The sequence below is a fragment of the Xyrauchen texanus genome, chromosome 9 (genome assembly GCF_025860055.1).
Source record: "Xyrauchen texanus isolate HMW12.3.18 chromosome 9, RBS_HiC_50CHRs, whole genome shotgun sequence".
Lineage (NCBI taxonomy): Eukaryota > Metazoa > Chordata > Actinopteri > Cypriniformes > Catostomidae > Xyrauchen > Xyrauchen texanus.
This window is the reverse complement of record NC_068284.1, coordinates 12,146,160-12,165,535: the sequence shown is the minus strand read 5'-3', so window position 1 is coordinate 12,165,535 and position 19,376 is coordinate 12,146,160. Positions and strand designations below refer to the sequence as shown.

The 19,376-nt window shown below is 36.4% G+C and overlaps 3 protein-coding genes across 5 annotated transcripts; 2 read left to right on the top strand and 1 right to left on the bottom strand.

Annotated features, from left to right (window-relative positions):
• Positions 1-41: 41 nt before the first annotated feature.
• On the bottom strand, positions 42-7,479 carry aldh9a1b (aldehyde dehydrogenase 9 family, member A1b). Its single transcript, XM_052134573.1, is given in 12 exon segments — positions 42-1,312; positions 1,387-1,499; positions 1,619-1,760; positions 1,953-2,040; positions 2,176-2,364; positions 5,424-5,564; positions 5,816-6,012; positions 6,260-6,394; positions 6,636-6,765; positions 6,879-7,024; positions 7,280-7,361; positions 7,363-7,479. Coding segments are annotated over 12 exon segments (1,557 nt in total). The 5' UTR covers positions 7,462-7,479; the 3' UTR covers positions 42-1,217.
• On the top strand, positions 7,370-16,024 carry uck2b (uridine-cytidine kinase 2b). Of its 3 annotated transcripts, none has more exons than XM_052134576.1 (8): positions 7,370-7,493; positions 8,378-9,242; positions 10,347-10,506; positions 10,912-11,008; positions 11,180-11,322; positions 11,530-11,627; positions 14,807-14,855; positions 15,012-16,024. In XM_052134576.1, exons 2-8 carry the CDS (start codon positions 9,138-9,140, stop codon positions 15,056-15,058), a joined length of 699 nt encoding a protein of 232 aa, XP_051990536.1. In that variant the 5' UTR covers positions 7,370-7,493; positions 8,378-9,137; the 3' UTR covers positions 15,059-16,024. The 3 variants fall into 3 exon arrangements, with proteins under 3 accessions (XP_051990536.1, XP_051990535.1, XP_051990534.1); XM_052134575.1 differs by having other exon boundaries at positions 15,003-16,024; XM_052134574.1 differs by having other exon boundaries at positions 14,980-16,024.
• A 130-nt stretch (positions 16,025-16,154) lies between these two features.
• On the top strand, positions 16,155-18,859 carry czib (CXXC motif containing zinc binding protein). Its single transcript, XM_052134518.1, has 8 exons — positions 16,155-16,188; positions 16,265-16,348; positions 16,845-16,901; positions 17,092-17,173; positions 17,788-17,819; positions 18,270-18,347; positions 18,438-18,503; positions 18,590-18,859. The coding sequence occupies exons 1-8, from the start codon at positions 16,183-16,185 to the stop codon at positions 18,665-18,667; spliced, it is 483 nt and encodes a 160-aa protein (XP_051990478.1). The 5' UTR covers positions 16,155-16,182; the 3' UTR covers positions 18,668-18,859.
• The last annotated feature ends 517 nt before the right edge of the window (positions 18,860-19,376 follow it).

Here is a 19,376-nt window from a genome sequence, read left to right as displayed (position 1 = left end):
TTAATTAATGACGTTAAAGCGTGTTTTTATTATTTATTTCATTGATTATCTCTTATTGTTAATTTGCATAGAAAACATGTAGGAGGCAAACTGGCAAGGAGAAGAAAAAAAATCCTTTAAAAAAAAAAAATTAAAAAAAATATATAATCAGTTAATAATGCATTTTTTAGAGATGAAATTGGGGCTTATGCCAATGTTTAAAAACTTGATGGTAGTGCACATTGCATACATTTTTGACCAAGTGTTTTTTATTATTAATTATTTTATGTATCTTGAGATTACACTTTTTCTTCACTTCACTGAATGTACAAACATGGTTGCAAAATGCACAACACATTAGCTGTTCATTACAGGTCAGAGCATGTACATAAAATAAACAGTACTGTAGACTACCTCTTATTACATGGGGTATTTTTTCATTATACATAAGCTCTCTGATTACATTAATGTACCCCTCTTGTCATGAGGTCAAAAATATTATGCAAAAAAAAAAAGTATTACACATAGTGTTTCCTTACACAACAAGTGATAAAATCAAACTAACCAAAGTACCAGTAATGTGACAAAATGTCACACCTTCAAATATCGATAAAAAGCATATGATTAAAAAACACACTATATAAACTTAATGCCAAAACCTTCATATTATAGCTATTTAATATTCAAATATAATGGCACTGTTTCATTAAAGGAATTTTCTGGGTTAAATACAAGTTAAGCTCAATCAGCTGTATTTGTGTCACACTAAATGTCCTGTACTAACATGATGTTAGTGTGACTTTAATGTTTAAGTCTTGTTACTTTACTTTCGAAATAGTGTCTCTTTTGACATTTATGGCTAGCCACCTTTCACTTCCACTGTAATCATGATTAAAAACATTATAATAATATTTTTTTGTGGTAATCAAAATGATGCCACAAATGTTGTCGATTGGGCTTAAATTGCATTAAACCTGGTACTTTGATTTAAATTAAGGCAGTTTGCACAATTTTTACTCATTAAGAATCAAAACATCATATCAGCACAGGCACTTAATTGTGATATATTCACAGACAGCTGTCATTACTTGACAAAAAATTATCTTAATAGGGAAAACAGAACTGTGCAAAATCAAGAATCATGTGTGTGCGAATCTTAAAGCTACATGAGTGCTTGACAAAGATCTTGCAGTAAGGTCTAATCATTAATCTATGACCAGAATACATCTGGCTGACATTTAAAAAAGACTATCCACATCACCCATCTCCACAATCACAGTCTTCAACTGAGAGTAATGTTCAATGGTCACCTGGCCATTTTCTCTTCCAATACCTGAAATCAGATAGCGGGAAATGTTAGAGTCAAGATGCAAAAACATGCAAAACAAACACAATCAGTAACTTCACCTGAGGCCTTGTATCCTCCAAATGGCACCTCCACAGGGGTGATATTGAAGTTGTTGATGAAGCAAGTTCCAGCCTGCAGGTTTTCTATAACACGATGGGCTCTCTTAACATCACTATTGAGACAGAAAAAGGAAACTGAGCAAATGGGAACGCCGTTCCAGTCTAGCTCTGTTGTCTTACAAAAATTCCACATCAATGTTTGTTCCACAAATAAAAGCAGCAGTCACTTTACTTAGTAAAGACTCCTGCAGCCAGACCCATAGTGCTGTCATTGGCTCTCTGAAGAACCTCTTCCTCTGTGTCAAAAGACATTACTGACATCACAGGGCCAAATATTTCCTCTCTGACGCACGTCATGTTATCTGTGCAGCTGCCTAAATTTTAAAAGTCATGAATAAAAAACAGAAAAGAGATAGTAAGAGGGCATATAGCTTATCTAGATTCATTTCAGGAACTTCACAGTACAAAACATGGTTTGGTGACCCAATCAGAGGAATGAGAAATGTCAAAAGTTTACGTAACACATCACCTTAAAACACTAGCTGTCAATAGATTTAACAACTCACCCAGCACACATGGTGTCATGTAATATCCATCTTTTAGTTTAGTATCTGCAGGGGTGAAGGGCTCCCCTCCACAGAGCACTCTGGCTCCCTATCAGTCAGTACACAGGCAAGACAACTACATTACAACTCATATCATATACAGCAAACATTACAATAATGCTACTACAGTATATGAATGTTTACTACTTAACATTTATGTGTTGTACATCCATGGCCTCTATACCTCTTTTTTAGCTTGGTTCACATATCCCAACACCTTGTCCAGGTGGGATTTGCTGACCAGAGCTCCCATACGAGTCTCATCCAGCAGAGGATCTCCTATCTGGATGGCTTTAGTTCTTCTTACTACTTCTTTCATGAACTGAGGAAGAATTGAGCTATGCACATAAACCCTTGTGCCATTACTGCACACCTAGATGGGGGGAAACAAATCAACAAATCTGAATTAAGACATGAATTGGTTAAATATGAAAAAAAAATGTTATGGAAGCACAAAATATCACAATATTGGGGAATTATATATTAAAAGAAAAAACATATTAGATGGCAATTTAAACAGAGTACTCTTATGCCAGACCTCAAATTAACTAACCATTCCAATCTTCTGAATAATAATGTGCCTTATTCCTTATTAAATCAATTCTGGTAAAATATCTATTTATACAAAACTCTTCATCTGGTGAATTTACAGGCTATAAAAAGCTTAATTTAAGACCTAAGAAACAGTCCCTGTCTTAGGTTAGTTAGGATCACAAATTTTACTAGTATTTTAAGAATGTGAAATGTCAGAATAATAGTAGAGAGAATGATTTATTTCAGCTTTTATTTTTTTCATCACATTCCCAGTGGGTCAGAAGTTAATATACAATATGTTAGTATTTGGCAGCATTGCCTTTAAATTGTTTAACTAACATTCCTACAGACAGGAGGAACAGGCCTCCTTTCTCAAACATGCTTTTTCAGTTCTGTACTCAAATTTTCTATTAGATTGAGGTCAGGTCTTTGTGATGGCCACCTTGACTTTGTTGTCCTTAAGCCATTTTGCCACAACTTTGGAGGTTTGCTTGGGGTAATTGTCCATTTGGAAAACCCATTTGCGACCGAGCTTTAACTTCCTGGCTGATGTCTTAAGATTTTGCTTCAATATATCCACAAAATATTCCTTTCTGATGATGCCATCTATTTTGTGAAGTGCACCAGTCCCTCCTGCAGCAAATCAACCCCACAACATGATACTTCACGTTTGGGATGGTGTTCTTTGGCTGCAAGCTTCACCCTTTTTCCTCCAAACATAATGATGGTCATTATGGCCAAACAGTTCAATTTTTGATTCATCAGTCAAGAGGACATTTCCCCAAAAAGTAAGATCTTTGTCCCCATGTGCACTTGCAAACTGTAGACTGGCTTTTTTATGGTGGTTTTGGAGCAGTGTCTTCTTACTTGCTGAGAAGACTTTCAGACTGTCAATATAGGGCTCGTTTTACTGTGGATATAGATACTTGTCTACTGGTTTCCTCCAGCATCTTCACAAGGTCCTTTGCTGTTGTTTAGCGATTGATTTGCACTTTTTGCACTAAACTACGTTCACTTCTAGGAGACAGAATGCATCTCCTTCCTGAGCGGTATGATAGCTTCATGGTCCCATGGTGTTTATTCTTGCGTACTATTTTTGTACAGATGAACATGATGCCTTCAGGCGTTTGGAAATTGATCCCAAGGATGAACCAGACTTGTGGAGGTCCACAATTTTTTAACAATCTGTCTGTAAACAAAAATGATGTGTCATGCATAAAGTAGATGTCCTAAACAACTTGCCAAAACTACATTTTGCTAATATGAAATCTGTGGAGTGGTTAAAAAAATGTGTTTTAATGACTTCAACCAGGTGTATGCAAACTTCTGACTTCATCTGTATATCGAATATATTAATTATATAACCGTGAGGATTTTGGTGACGATATTAAATTAAGCAATATCGTGAATATCTTGATTTGTATGCGCTATTTATTTGACCATTAAAGGTGCACTCAGTAACTTTTTTGTTAGTTTTATTTGGAAAGCATCCTTCCAAATCAATCGTTTTCAGTTAAGGATGCTATTGTAGAAATTCACTATTCACAGTTTGCCATGATTAAATTAATCAATGAGTGAAAGTGTCCAATAACTGGGCGGTTACTGAGATTAAGTGTTCGGCTGGTCATGTGATCCTAACATGGCAGCCCCATGAGGGGACCGTCTCAATGTACAATAAAACAGCTTTTATAAGGTTACTGATATAACTGGAGTCCTCATCTTGTTTGAGCTTTCATGATTTTATACATGTTTCAAAATTACAATTCATTTCTTTTGGAGTAAAAGTTTTTTAATGAGGAAAAACAAATACTGTGTGCACCTTTAAGTTTCATAAAAAGAGCAGCACTAGACTAATCCTTCAGGGCTGCACATTTAATTAGAATAAGGTCAAAATGGCAAGTTGGTCATATGTGATTAATACATTGCAAAAGGCTGCGATTTAAATACAGATAAACAAGTCTGTGTGCGCTTCAGAATACACCAGTGATACACTGATATGTGTGTGTGCACGGGGCAGCGCTCTCATAGCAGTTCACGTGCACTGTGAAAGAAACGTTCTTGCAGGTTCACGGCACAGTATAACATAAAACAAGTGTTTTACCTGATGCAGAACATTGTACACTGTCCAATACACTCTGCACTTCCAGTGTCAAAATAAAAGCCTCAAAATTCAGAATTATATCAAAATGATAAACCTGACTTGGTCCCACAGAAGTCATTTAGTTTTATCCAATATTCAGCTGGATTTCAAAACATAAGTGGGGTAGTTTTTGCACACCTTGTTCATTCACAAAATAATTTTTAATAAAAATATATGAAGATAAATAATGCTTTTTATTAAGCTACTTAAGTATCATTGCATATAAAATAAAAAAACAAAAGAGCATATTAATGAAAATGATTAATATTACTCTCCCTTGTGTTTATTTAATCTGTGAGAAACATGCCATTATAATTTTAAAACAGATTTTTGTTTAATGCCTTTTAAATGTTTAGATGAAATGATGGTTCCTCTGATAAAAAAAAAAACCAAAAAAAAAAACACAAACCTTTGAGCCATTTTAGAGTAAATACATCATTAACAAGACATATATAGAATTTTGTCAGTAGACTAAAAACAATATAGAGATATAATATTTGAAGCCATATTGCCTAGCCCTAGTTATCAGTATCAGCAAAATCCACTATCGGTCGACCTCTAGTCATAACATTAAAATCATTATTTGTATTGGTTAATCTTTATCTATATTGCATCCTTAACAATAATAGTACAATCATGGTAGACACACTTGTTGGACATGTTTGACTGATTATTGGGTCTCTTTCTACTTATTTAAATAAGTACGGAGGGATAAGCAATGTGCATGCTCGATTGATTTCAGAACCCAAATACACTACCTGGCCTTGAGACAAGAAGTTGGCCATAAGTGCTCCTCGAACAGCGTTTTCTAGGTCACTGTCCTCAAAGATGATCAGTGGAGATTTACCACCAAGCTCCAGTGTCACTGGTTTCAACCCACTGGAGGCCATTTCCATAATCTGTTGGGCCAAAATGTGTAATTAAACACAGTTGCATAGCAGGATAGGATAAAGTTGAACTATTAGTAACCCTGTCAACAGGGGGTAACATTTCTGGTATACAGTATACAAAATGTATCACTACCACTGAAATGAGTGGGGAAGTTATAAGACAAAACGCAACAATGTGGAGAATTTTCAATTTCAGTTTTCATGCTCATCAGCATCTAGTATCTCAGTGACAACTACCATTGCTGCTTGAGTACACTTACTTTCTTGCCTGTGGGCACACTTCCTGTGAAAGAGATCTTAGCCACAGTAGGGTGATGACACAGCCACGATCCCGTCTCTACTCCACCCTGCACCACATTAAACAGGCCCTCTGGAGCCCCAGCCTGTGAATAAATCTCAGCCAACAGGACTGCAGTCACTGGGGTCACCGGTGATGGCTTGAACACCATAGAGTTGCCTGCAATTGTATTGCAATGACATTAACAGTCAACACCATAAATGGAGCATTGAGTGAACAAAGGGAGCATTAAGCAAATACATTTTAATAGTTTTAACCAGGAAAGAGAGTTTGTTTAAATCCCCAACCCAGATACAAGTATTAGTATCAGTTATGTTTGACTTTGTAGTTGAGCAACAGGAACTACAAAGGAAAATAACACTATTGATATAACTAAACTTCACACCAATAGAACTTCTCTTCATACCACAAGCAATTGCAGGGGCAGATTTCCAGGCTGCAATCTGGAATGGGTAGTTCCAGGCTCCTATTCCCACACAAACACCAAGCGGCTCTCGACGTGTATAGGCAAACGATCCTCCGGGTAACTGAACATGCTGACCTGAGAAAGAAGAGAGGGTACCCCATGTGTATGTTCTCATTAAGTCCAAATACATAACCATTCTTTAAATTTAATAGAATAAAATGCATTCTTTGTTGTCATGTATCTTTCCAATTTGGTATCTGATCAGGTTTTTATTGGACTTAAGGCCACTACTTGTGTTTGGAAATGGAATAATCTGCAGAGTGGACATCTGAGGAAGAATTGAGTTGATGATCGATGTTCTGTCATACCAACTTACCTGAAATGGTTGTGGCTTGTCCTGCAAAATACTCAATGCAAAGTCTGGCTGAGTCCACATCTAGACGAGCTTCTGTGATGGACTTCCCATTATTGACCACCTCTAACTCAGCAATCTCTTCTCTTCTTTTCTATTCTCAACAATGATGTATTCTGACAGATCAGGCTCAAACCTTCTTCAGTCAATACACCACTATGATACTGCATTCAGAGGAGGAATGTGTTAGGATGCGTTCAGATCTACCTCAATCAGTTTAGCCACCTCTTGCATGACTCGGGCTCTTTCCATGCCGGCCAGTTTACTCCACACTGTGAAAGCAGCACTGGCGCTCCTAACAGCTATATCAACCTCTGCTGCCCCGCAAGCTTGCAGCTGGCACATGACACGACCTTTCTCACACACACACACACACACACACACACACACACACACACACACACACACACACACACACACACATCATAATATTCACAACAGAATTAAAGCTTGTACTCTTTTTCAACAGAATAACATGCTGTATTGAATACATGCATTGTGAAAGGTCCAGGGACAGCCAAATGTGACCCTGATCATGTGACAGGGCAAAGTCTGAATGACTTTAGGGGGTTGAAATTAAGAAAATAAACGTTTTGCAAGTACATTACCTGTTGCAGGCTCATAAACTGGCTCAGGTTTACTTTTCACATCTTTAAGGTTGACTCGGCCACCACACCAGAAGTTCAGTGGATTTTTTGATTTGAAGGGTTCCTGAAGATGCACTCCTGGTCCCAGTCCAGTTCAGGGCTGCCCGGAGACCTGGGGCTAGGGGAAAGCTCAGCTGGGGCATCCTAACACTATACTTTGACTTCCTGGAAGAGTGTAAGTCTTTTTTTAATATTGCTCCATAAAATAACTTTACAATGTTAAGACTATACATTCGAGCGCAAGTACAAATACAAAAGTATAATTGCAATAGAAAATTCGGTCTGTAAATCTCGATGAAGACGACTACAGCCCTGGTTAAATGAAAACTGACATGGAGTTCAGCAAGTCTTTAAAACACAGTAAAACAAAATGTTGCAGTCAGAATCAGTCACTCACCTCTTGCAGCAGATCTGCACTTTTCGGATCACTCCAGCCATGTTCGATCGTGTGGGGGCGGGGCTAATTCACAAGGACGACTCTCATTGGTCCATTTTGACGTCATTTGACGTGTTTCCGTAAGCACATTAAAATTACATTTTTATGTTCTTGATATAAATCGCAGAGATGGGTTTGTTTATTTTGAGTCCAAAATTGTTTCTGTGAATTTCATTATGAACAATATGATTTTATTGGGTAAATTTGAGTAGCATTTAATTGGAAAATAATATTTCAATTGCTTTTTTTGTTGTCTTTGTCTTTGTAACCAATGTTGTTATGTTGATGTCTTTGGTTTGTATGCGCTTTGCAATAAAAATAAATTAATTAATAAACACATTTAGATTACATGAAATTTGATTCTTGGTTATGTATGTTAATTAAAAAATATATTTTTTAATAATCTTGTTAAACTTTTTGCTATAAATATTAGTTATAAAAGTGCAAATTGAATATGAACAAGACACACAAGTTTCAATTTTATATTACAGATTGAAAATCTAACAAAATATAATTATATTAAACTATTAAATTTTTATTTATTCATGCTCTTCTTACAGGAAATATCTTTTCATATTTGTACACCCATTCATCCATCTTCTATTGCCACTTGTCCTATGCAGGGTAATGATGGAGCCTGTGTACCGACACCTGTCCCAGCTGTCTGGGCTGGAGGCGGGGAAACACCCTGGACAGGTAGCCAGTCCATCACAGATATTTGTACTCTTAAAGGAATATTCCAGCTTCAATACAAATTGAGTTTAATCGACAGCATTTGTGGCATAATGTGGATTACCACTAAAAAGTAATTTCGTCTCGTCTCTCCTTAAAAAAAATGGAAAAATCTGGGTTACAGTGAGACACTTACAATGGAAGTGAATGGGGCCAATTTTGGAGGGTTTGAACACAGAAATGTTAAGCTTATAATTTTATAAAAGCACTTAAATCTTCTGTTAAAACTCATGTATTATTTGAGCCGTAAAGTTGTTTAAATCGTCATTTTTACAGTTGTTTTAAAAGCGTTATTGTCTATAACTTTACACAGAAAGGTTGCTTGCCACACTGGAACCCAGATTTTGCTCTTTTTGTTTTTTAAACGAGGGCCGAGTTGAAATAATTTTTTGTGGTAATCAACATTTTGCCAAAAATGCTGTCGATTGAGTTTAATCTGGGATATTAATTTAAGAAAAATTGTATGTACAGAGTGTAAACACTCATCCTAATAGAAACAAGATAGCAGTTTGTGATGTAAATTGTACATGATTTTCTGACTGTGGGTATTAGACAAGAGGGGCGCTGTTGTGTGTGGTTGTGTGCGCGCGCGCGCGCGATGCTGTTCTAATAACACACACACACACACACTCTTTTACTCCCACTGCAAGTATGGCTGGCGACAGTGAAACACATCTTAAGGACCGAGCAGAGAACGGACACACCACCCAAAAGCCTTTTCTCATCGGTGTGGCCGGAGGTACCGCCAGTGGAAAGGTTTGAACTTAGTGTCTACTTAAAAGTAACTGTACAAACGGTTATCCGGAGTTTAATAGTGATGTCAGAACACCGTCTCCATAGACCGCATGACTTCAATCAATTTATACGGAAATATAAAAAAAGATTATTGTAAATGCGACATCTGTGATTTTTAAACGAATTCAAAAACCCAAAGTATTCTAGGTCTTATGTAAAACACTTAAAATATAAGTATATTCGGTCCCTCATGGAAGTCTTTTGTCATTCATTCCTGTAAACATAAGTGACGAATTACGCGATGAGAATTTAAACTCCTCGCGAACTTTAGCTAACACTTCCAGTGCCCAATTAGAATACGTCTAGTTTTCTCTAAAATCGTAATACATTTCGATAGCATCATGTTTTAGCTCCACGTGGCGCGGCAGGTTGAAATATTGCGTGTCGTTTTGCCGTTTGTTAACGCGCGCGCGCGCGACCAGACATATTTGAATCGGAAGTTGACTTTGCCACGTTGGTGACTTGTTTATTTCTTTCCATGTGACTTAAAAATGGTTTGTGGTGTTAAAATAGAAATATGCCACTTCCTCCGTTGACGGACCCGTAGGTGAAATAAAATTGCTGGAACTTGACGTCATAATTACAGAGACTGACATTTCCACTGTGAACTCGTTTCAGTGAACCGGGTTAGTTGGTCTACAGTTGTCCTTTTATTTGCCAAAGCAATACATTTGAGCTTCAACAAAGTTTCTTAAATTCAATTGGCTAGCTAAATCATGTTACATTTAGTACCATCAGCCCCTTTCATTTCAGTGTAAATGTAAGATTTTCAGGACTGTCCTTCAGAGAGACTTCTTACAACTGGCCCAGATGATTAAAGGCACAGTTGGACAGTGAATGAGGGCCATGCTTCTTTCTTGCTGAATTTCCTTACTTGGGGTTTGACCCACCCCCATAGTGTTATACACCGCACCATAATTCACCGCACATGTCTGGAGAGCAACTATCATTTTATCTGTGATACAAGTTAATATGTTGTTATATAATTACAGATATATGGCTTTATTTTAACTACTTTGCTTGAAGTTTTTGGCATGTAAGTGGGGTTGTTTCCTGTCCTCTCAGTCCTCAGTATGCGAGAAGATCGTGGAACTCTTGGGCCAGAATAAAATTGACCATCATTATCGGCAGGTGGTCATCCTCAGTCAAGACAGCTTTTATAAGGAGCTCACTCCTGAACAGAAGGCAAAAGCACTCAAGGGCCAGTTCAACTTTGATCATCCAGGTACTACAACAAACTAAAAACACAGTTACCGTAAGGCACAAGTTCAGGCAATAAGTTTCAAAGTTTAGATGGCCACGAGACTTAAACTTTACATGTGGGACTAGTGTCTTAGACTCACTTACTGACCTTGTCTGTGTAAAGTTGTATCTAATCTTTCAACTTCAATGTCATGACTGTGTAACACCGGTTTAGCCATAACCATAGTTTTTTTCAAATCAGTATTTTCATGCTTGCGCAATAAGCATGTAATCGGCGATATGAAAAATGATGCTTTATATCAATGGGTATAGCCGATGTTGTAATTTGGTCAATAGTTGGCCAATATATCATTAGAAATACTGGTTTGTTTACTTCGATTGTTAAATAGACTTAAGTCTGTTTTGTCTACGTTTCTATCCTGCATAGATGCTTTTGACAGTGATCTCATCATGAAGACTCTCGGTGACATCCTTCACGGGAAGACCGTGCACATCCCCGTTTATGACTTTGTGACCCATTCCAGGTCAGCACTGATCTACTTGTACTTTCTAAAGTGTTGATTTCAAAGCCATAGAACAAGTGAGACTTTTTTTTGCTATTTTAGTGTGTTCTCAAAGCATGTCCTGTAAAAGATGGGTGAACTACTGTTTGAAGTAATACCTTATGAATTAAATGTTCCCTAATCCTTTTTTAGGAAGGATGAATTTGTGACGGTTTATCCTGCAGATGTGGTTCTTTTTGAGGGAATTCTCATGTTCTATTTGCAAGAGATTCGAGATCTGTTCCAAATGAAGCTGTTCGTAGATACCGATCCAGACACAAGACTATCACGAAGAGGTACATGAGATGAGTGATGCTCTTATGTATCTATGTGCAATAATTTAGAGTTATCAGAAACTAACTACATTTACTGTTTTCAACGGATTTTGTTTAACGCTCATTTTAAATAACTACAAATTAGTGAGACAATGTTCTTGTGCTTCTTTATTGTTATTTCACAAAGAATTAGTTTTGTTACTGATCATATTTTCTTGTTCATTTCAGTGTTGCGGGACATTGGTGAAAGACGCAGAGAGTTGGAACAGGTTCTAACCCAGTACATCACTTTCGTAAAACCTGCCTTTGAAGAGTTCTGTCTTCCTGTGAGTGTCTGTATGTGGGTAGTTGATGCATAATGTGTCTAACTTTTATGGAGCACAACAGTCTGGTTCTGGAATTTAAAATCCCATTCTATAGCAGAAATGCGGAATTTATTTTTAATGATAAATTGTAAATGTTTAAAGACAGACCAACCCTAAGTTCCGAGGTTCTTAAGCGATGGTATATGCTTGTTGAAACTGTTAGTCCACTTTATTTCACACTCGTGTTTAATAGTGGAATTTTCTGATTAAGAACTACATTACCCATGATCCTGAAGCAAAATCCACCAATCAGAGAGTCACGCCAAACCTAGCATGCCAAAAGAGTTCTGCAGTGACCAGTCACATGCATTACGTAATTTTATTGCTTGTATACTTATAATTAACAACTTTAATGTCATAGTTTTCGATTTTTCCATTGTTTTTAATTCGATAATGTAATTCTCAATGCTTAAAGCTACACTGTGTAATGTTTGGCACACTAGCGGTTTAAGCATAAAACTGCAGGATAATTGCAGAGGAACATTGTTTTTGTAATTACATGAGTTGGGCTTCGACTCTGCTTTGATGAATCCAATGGTTTGAGTAACCATGTTTACAGGTGATAATCTTATCAGAGTGAATGTCACAAATTACTACAAAACTTGCCCCCTCCACTCCAAAAATAAATAACGAAAGGAAGAGAAAGACGGATATCCAAATATATGTCTTATGTAGTGTTTTCAAAAGTACCGGTACTTCGGTACCAAGTCGGTACTAAAATAAAAAAGATGTAATGATACCAGTGACTATACATTACCAGTAGTACCGAGCACTGACTTAATTCGGTACCCGCACACTGTCTTACTGACACATGACCGCTTTCAAATGCTCTGCTACTCCTTTTACACTGAAATGCACAAATAATCAAATTAAAATCGTGATAGGTCCTAGTGTGATTATTAAACCGCGAAATGCTGCAGTCTTAGTCTGTATGAGCTGCATGAGCTTTAAATGCATGTGTGAAGCAGACCGTTCATACACTGACTCTACAGACTATGAGAATCATTTGCGTCGTATGAGAGATGACAGAGCAGAGCACAAATCCACTGAAGAATTATTTTGATGTAATTTATATAAGTGCGCATAATTCATAATAAAAGCTGGTTTGGTTCATGTCTTAGAACTCTTTTATGAAGTACTTTAAGAAATCACTGTGGAAAACAAAAATGAATGGGAAAAATACTCCCAGAACCAAGACGGCTGAAAAAGTGGGTTGGCACTGTTGCGCTCTATTTAACATTAAGAATTTATATGAATGTATAACTAAGAGAAAGTGTGTATCTTAGATCCTGTAACTGGTCACCACTTCCAAAGTTTTTGCAAAAGGTGACCATTTTGTGGTCACTAGTTTTTCCTTCATTCATTTTAAAGGAATAGTTCAATTAAAAATGAAAATTCTCATTTATTCACCCTCATGCCATCTAAGATGTGTATGACTTTTTTTATTCTGCAGAACACAAATGAAGATTTTTAGAAGTATATTTCAGCTCTGTAGGTCTATACAATGCAAGTAAATGTTGATCAGAACTTTGAAACTCAAATAGCATATAAAGGCAGCATAAATGTAATCCATATTGCTCCATTGGTTTAATCCATTGCTGTCTGAAATCGCCCCTATCCACTATATAGTGCACTATTACGGGTGTCGGCCATTTTGTAGTAGCGTCCGAATTCGGAGTGAAACACTTGTTTCCTACATTCATCAACTCATTCTTACCCACAATGCACTCTGATTTGATTGTACATCGGATTTCCGCTCACCTGTGTTTTATTGCCCATAATCCACCGTGGGGAGGACTGACAAGTTGGGAGAGTTTGAGCGAGATATGCCAGTTTACAGCTTTCCTCAATCTTGCAATGTTTTATTTCATGCTCACTGTATTATTTTACTTGTTGAAAAATCTAAATTGATTTTATTGATCCAAATCATTACTTGATTAATATAACATGAAATATAGTGAACCAAAAATCATACAGATACATTTTACATTTGAAAATGTATAATGAATTTATATAGATGATGTTATGATATTTTATTTTGCCATTAAGCTTAAGAATTCTTCACTAAATAATTTACTGGGGTGAAATTATTGTAAATCAGGAGACTGCACATTGTGGAAATGATAATTTTGTAGATGTTTCAAATATTCGGTTATCACATGTAGGTTATATCCTCAGTGCTGTTTGATGGTCGTATGAGGGCATTGTGCCCAGAAACACTACCCAGGTTGGATTGGAGTTTAAAGATAATGTATGTGTTATGTAGTTTTAATTAAATAATTATGAACATATTTTAAAATTACAAGCATACAATTTTTGTATTAATATACAATCTTATTTAGGGAAAACAAGTATTATTATTTTGCAAAGTAATGTACATGTAATATAAAAGTAATTTCTGCGACAGCTCCATCACTCTCTCCGATGCTCAGCGTATACATCATCCAAATTTACTAATTTCATTCACTCCTTGATATAGAAATCTCGCTGTCATTCACTATAAAGGGAAACAGTGAAGGATTTCAGACTCGGCCCATGTCTTCAGAAGCAATATGATAGGTGTTTGTGAGAATCAGATCAATATTGAAGTCCTTTTTTCTGTAAATCTCCACTTTATTTGTTTTTGTCAAGTCTCATTCTTTTTGCATATCACCACCTATTGGTTAGGGAGGAGAATTTATAGTAAAATATGCTTATTGGACCTTCAAGAATCTGGCCACAATTCACTTGCATTGAATGGACCAACAGAGCGGAGATATTTTTCTAGAAAAATCTCTGCGTTCTGCAAAAGAAAGAAAGTCCTACACATCTGGTATGGCATGATGATGAGAAATGATGAGAGAACTTTCAATTTATGGGTGAACAATTCATAAAAATGTTTAAAGTACCAAAATATTCCATGTTGTTTTTCAATTAAAATTAGGTCATTAAGCTTAAGTTATTATGATAAAATGAACTGGCCACCCATTTACGTTATTCTAAGTTCTTTCGATAACTCAGATCTTGAAATGCCTCTTTGCTGCTTTGCTTTTGTTGCTGTACTTTACTGTAAGTACAGGTACTTGGCTCAAGTAACACTCCACCAGTCATGGCACTCCCTGCTATGTGCCCTTAGTGATCTTTATCATTTATATTTGCAGACCAAAAAGTATGCGGATGTCATCATCCCTCGTGGAGCAGACAATCTTGGTAAGTCAGTGAAATTTGATATATTAAGCCAGCTGATCACGTGAAAGAAATAAACCTTTCTCATCATGTTCATAATTTGTGTATGTTTTACTTGTATGTAGCTACTGTTTTCCTCTCTCTGTAGTGGCTATTAACCTGATTGTGCAGCATATACAGGATATCCTGAACGGAGGATTCTCCAAACGACAGAACGGTTTTACTAACGGCCATGAAACACCCAGACAACGGCGGACGTCTGAGTCCAGTAGACCTCATTGACCTCACTGTGGCCCTTCCCTCCATTGAGGAGAGGGCGGGACTGAATAATAACAGTGGCCATCCCTTTTGTCCAATGAAAAATGAGGGGATGCAAAGCTGAAAATCCTTTGTTATTGTTACTATTATTTGCATTTGAAATATTGTTATCATAGATAACTGTTTGCTTTTACCGTTTTTTCTGAGGATTTCGAAGGTGCTGTCTTTTTGTGAGGTTTGATTATAAACTCACCTGTCCTGCCAGTGTGTCCATATACTTTCTTGACAATAAATGAATAGTATGGAATTTTTTCAGACTGGAAGTAGAGACACCATCACAGTGCCATCAACACATACTTGAAGTCAGAGCTCAGGTTGGGTGGGTTTTTCCATCTGCAAAGAAAAAAAAACAAAACCTAGGACCTCATATTTGAGGGCCCTTTATGTGTGTATGAGTGATGAGTTAACAAGTGTGTCTGTTACATTCTGTTGGTCACATTTCAGATTTTTTTTTAAGTTCTTTTCTAACAATAATACTGTACATGGTACTTTAAGATGAGTTTTCTGTAAAACTATTATTTTGTGTTTTTATCCACAATATTCCATATAACTTAGAATAAAATTTGACAGTGTGTAGCATCAAATGTTAAACCTAATCAAATCAGGGATTGTGGTTAGATCTCTATGATTTAACTGTTAAGTGTTCCATAAAATACCTCTAAATTACAATTGTCTTCAACACTAAGAGATACAGTATATATTAATGCATTATCGCATGTAAAACAATACTTTTGCACGATACTATCAGTATGCCTCACTGATCCCTTTCCCCCTTCCTGCTTTTTTTTTAATTCATTTTAACCGTGTCCTCTTTATGGTCTGGTTTTGTAAACGAATGATGTATTATGGTGTGAAAGAAATAAAATAATTGTAAAATCCTGCTCCTGTTTGCTCTTCCATTCCTTTACGCGTTACCCATCTTTTCACGCTTATGTAATAACATATCCGTCCGCTAGGTGTCATGTCATTTGTCGCATTCTTTATACGTAACAGTACGCCAGATGACGTACTTTAAAAAGAGGCGTGGCTCAAGATGGGGGTTTGTGTGACTGTGGTTTACACATCATAGATAAATAATCAAAATACCATAAATAATCGCTTACTTGTCTCCACAGAAATTTGGATTGCAGTTTAAAGCCACTTTGGAGAATGTTACAAACGTAAGGCCGGTAGGGGATGATTTCCGCTGGTATTTGAAGGTAAACTGTTCTGGGCGCTTGTTAACATGCACATTATCTGCTCACAGAAAGTGCTTTTTCTTCAATATATATAAACCATAATTATTACCTACCCTTTTATTATCACATCTAAGAATTAATGGCAACACAATAGTATATGCCACACATTCCTGCACGTTATGTATACTGTGCTTAATTCAATTCAGAGCAATCGCCTCTAACGGATCAGTTTGTATATTGTGTAATGTGTTACATGCAAACTGTGTGAACATATGTGTATTGTTATTCTGTATAGTTTTATGTTGTCATTCTGTACATTGTTATTCGGTTGTGTGTGTGTATTTAACTTATTGTATTCATGTATGCATGCACATAATCTTTTCACAATTCATTTCACTTGTGTAATAGCGTAGTGACAATAAGTGAGGTGAGTTTAGTTCTGTATGGTAAGCTGACATTGGCCATGTGATAAAACATGAATAAAACGTCTTTTTATTTACCATCTCTATCATTACAGCTCAAATGTGGGAATTGTGCTGAGGTGTCGGATAAATGGCAGTACATCAACTTACTGGTAGGTTGCAATGTATGGGGAGATAAATATAGCTTGGCTAGTGATTTAAAGTATGTTTTTAACTTCTAATGCCCTCAAAGTGAAGAAGTGTGACCAATTGAAAGGGTGAGAATAGAAGATGTGTACTATATTATATTAGTGCATATAATTAAATGACTGCATAAAGATCACTTGTCCTATCCTCACTCAGGACAGCATGCCACTGAAAGGAGGACGAGGAAGTGCTAGTATGGTTCAGAAGTGCAAACTGTGTTCCCGGGAAAACTCAATAGGTAACCAACAAAACAACCAATATTATCAATATAGTAGCTGTTACAAAAATGTTTCTGGTTCAATAGAAGTTAAGCTCAATTGACAACAATTGTGCCATAATGTTGATTGGCACAAAAATAGTTTGAGGTTCCAGTGAGTTCACTGTTTCAAAAAGTGTAACCACACAACCAGCGTTGCGTCATCATGGCAGTGAAGTTGTAATATTGGATATAGCTTGCATCAGATTAATTTAGTAAATGGTTTTATCACTCTAAAGTTACGTTAACATGATGTATAATATTCACGTTTTGTTGTACTTTTGAAACATTTATGAACTGGCCTGACTCATTGCTATTGTAAGTACCTCACCGTAACTGATTTTTTGCTTCTGTTTTTAAAAAAGGAGAGATTAGTCAATAATTATTATTTATTTGTTTTGTAATCAATGTTATATCTCACATGCTGTTGATTTGAGCTTAACTTGAATTGAACCTGGAATACTCCTTTAAATGAGCTTGTAAAGTGGAAATTGCACAATAATATTTTGTGTATTGGTCTTTCTACATTTTTTAATTGGTCCATGGGTCAAGTGCACTTGGATGTTGGACTAAACTGGATATCTTTCTGTTCTTAGATATCCTGAAGGACACAATTACACCTTACAATGTGAGTAAGATTTTGAAAGAATATTCCGGGTTTAATACAATTTGAGTTCAATCGACAGCATTTGTGGCAAAATATTGATTACCACACTCGCCCCTCCTTTTCTTTAAAAGAAACATAAATCTGCGTTACAGTGAGGCACTTTCAATGGAAGTGAATGGGGCCAATGTTTTTGAAGGCAGAAATGTGAAGCTTATAATTGTATAAAAGCACACATGAATTATTCTGTTAAAACACCCCCATTCACTTCCACAGTAAGTTTGTTTTTTAAAGAAAAGGAGGGATGGGTCAAATCGACAAATGCTGTCGATTCTGCTTAACTTGTTTTGAACGCGGATTATTCCTATAAGAAATGTGTTCTAGTTGTGTAAAGTCACAATGTACCTAAAGAAGGATGCAAAAACACATATTTTCTATGCATAACTGTCAGTATATGTCTTTTCTCTACTGTAGGCAGAAGACAGTGAAAGGTTTAAGACAATAGTGCAGTTTGAGTGTCGAGGGCTGGAACCAGTTGATTTTCAACCTCAGGTGGGATGTGCCCTTAAAGCAGTTTGCTGTAGGTCAGTTTCAGTCTGTAACCTCATTCTGCATTTTTAACATTCCCCTGTTACTCTACAGGCTGGTTTTGCTGCTAAAGGAGCAGAGACCTCCACCCAGTTCCCTGAGATCAACCTTCAAGAGAAAGTGTGTAGCACATTTTTACAGTGAAATCACACATTTGAAAAAGTTCATTCATGAGGTCATAATTTTTTTTTTTTTTAATGTTTCAGGACTGGACAGACTACGATGAGAAGGCCAGTGAATCTGTGGGTATCTATGAGGTCACACACCAATTCATCAAGTGCTGAGAAATGTTTGAGAATATGCCAAATTGAAGAACAATTGAGTGACCCCTGAATGATGTTTCAAATGGGTTGTGCCAGTGTTCTCTATTAATGCTGATTGGCTGTTGGTAGTTGGAAAAAGAAACACAATTATCTTTGCGATGGACATGAAGCTTATGCTGTTTTTCAATGGCAATAAAGTATGGAATGATTTGATGATCTCTTGTGTGTTTGTGCGCATCAGCCATATGGAAACTTGTGAAGTAGTTCACATTCAGCATCTCTTTTACAAGAATAGTGTTACAGTTTTTGGTAAAATGAAGAAAGCCAGAGTCGGTGGGAGATTTTAAAACTTTAACAGTAAAGTGTATAAAAACTATCAATACATGGCAAACCTAACGTTGAAAACAAAATATTTTGAATTGAGTCAAGCTGAATTAATTGCAGAAACCTGTAAGAAGACAAGTAATGTGGGTGATTTCAATCAGTGCCTAAATTGCAAATACTATAAATGTATAACCTACAGGAGATGCCAGTCCACAGACTTATTTTGTTCTCTAGAACAAGCTACAAAGAAACAGCAACAGATTTACAAAAGTCATACATATTAATCACTATAGACGGCCATAAGTCAGTGTACATAGCTGATGTTAAAGGAATATTCCACATTCTTCACAAGTTATGATGAATCGACAGCATTTGACAATGGAAGTGAATGGGGGTAGAAATGTGA

Coding starts and splice junctions, on each gene's coding strand:
- uck2b (XM_052134574.1), top strand. CDS start 9,138: ATGGCTGGCGACAGTGAAACACATCTTAAGGACCGAGCAGAGAACGGA. Junction 9,243..10,346: donor GAGGTACCGCCAGTGGAAAG/GTTTGAACTTAG, acceptor CTGTCCTCTCAG/TCCTCAGTATGCGAGAAGAT. Junction 14,856..14,979: donor TCGTGGAGCAGACAATCTTG/GTAAGTCAGTGA, acceptor CTCTCTCTGTAG/TGGCTATTAACCTGATTGTG.
- czib (XM_052134518.1), top strand. Junction 17,174..17,787: donor TTCCCGGGAAAACTCAATAG/GTAACCAACAAA, acceptor TTCTGTTCTTAG/ATATCCTGAAGGACACAATT. Junction 17,820..18,269: donor ACACAATTACACCTTACAAT/GTGAGTAAGATT, acceptor TCTCTACTGTAG/GCAGAAGACAGTGAAAGGTT.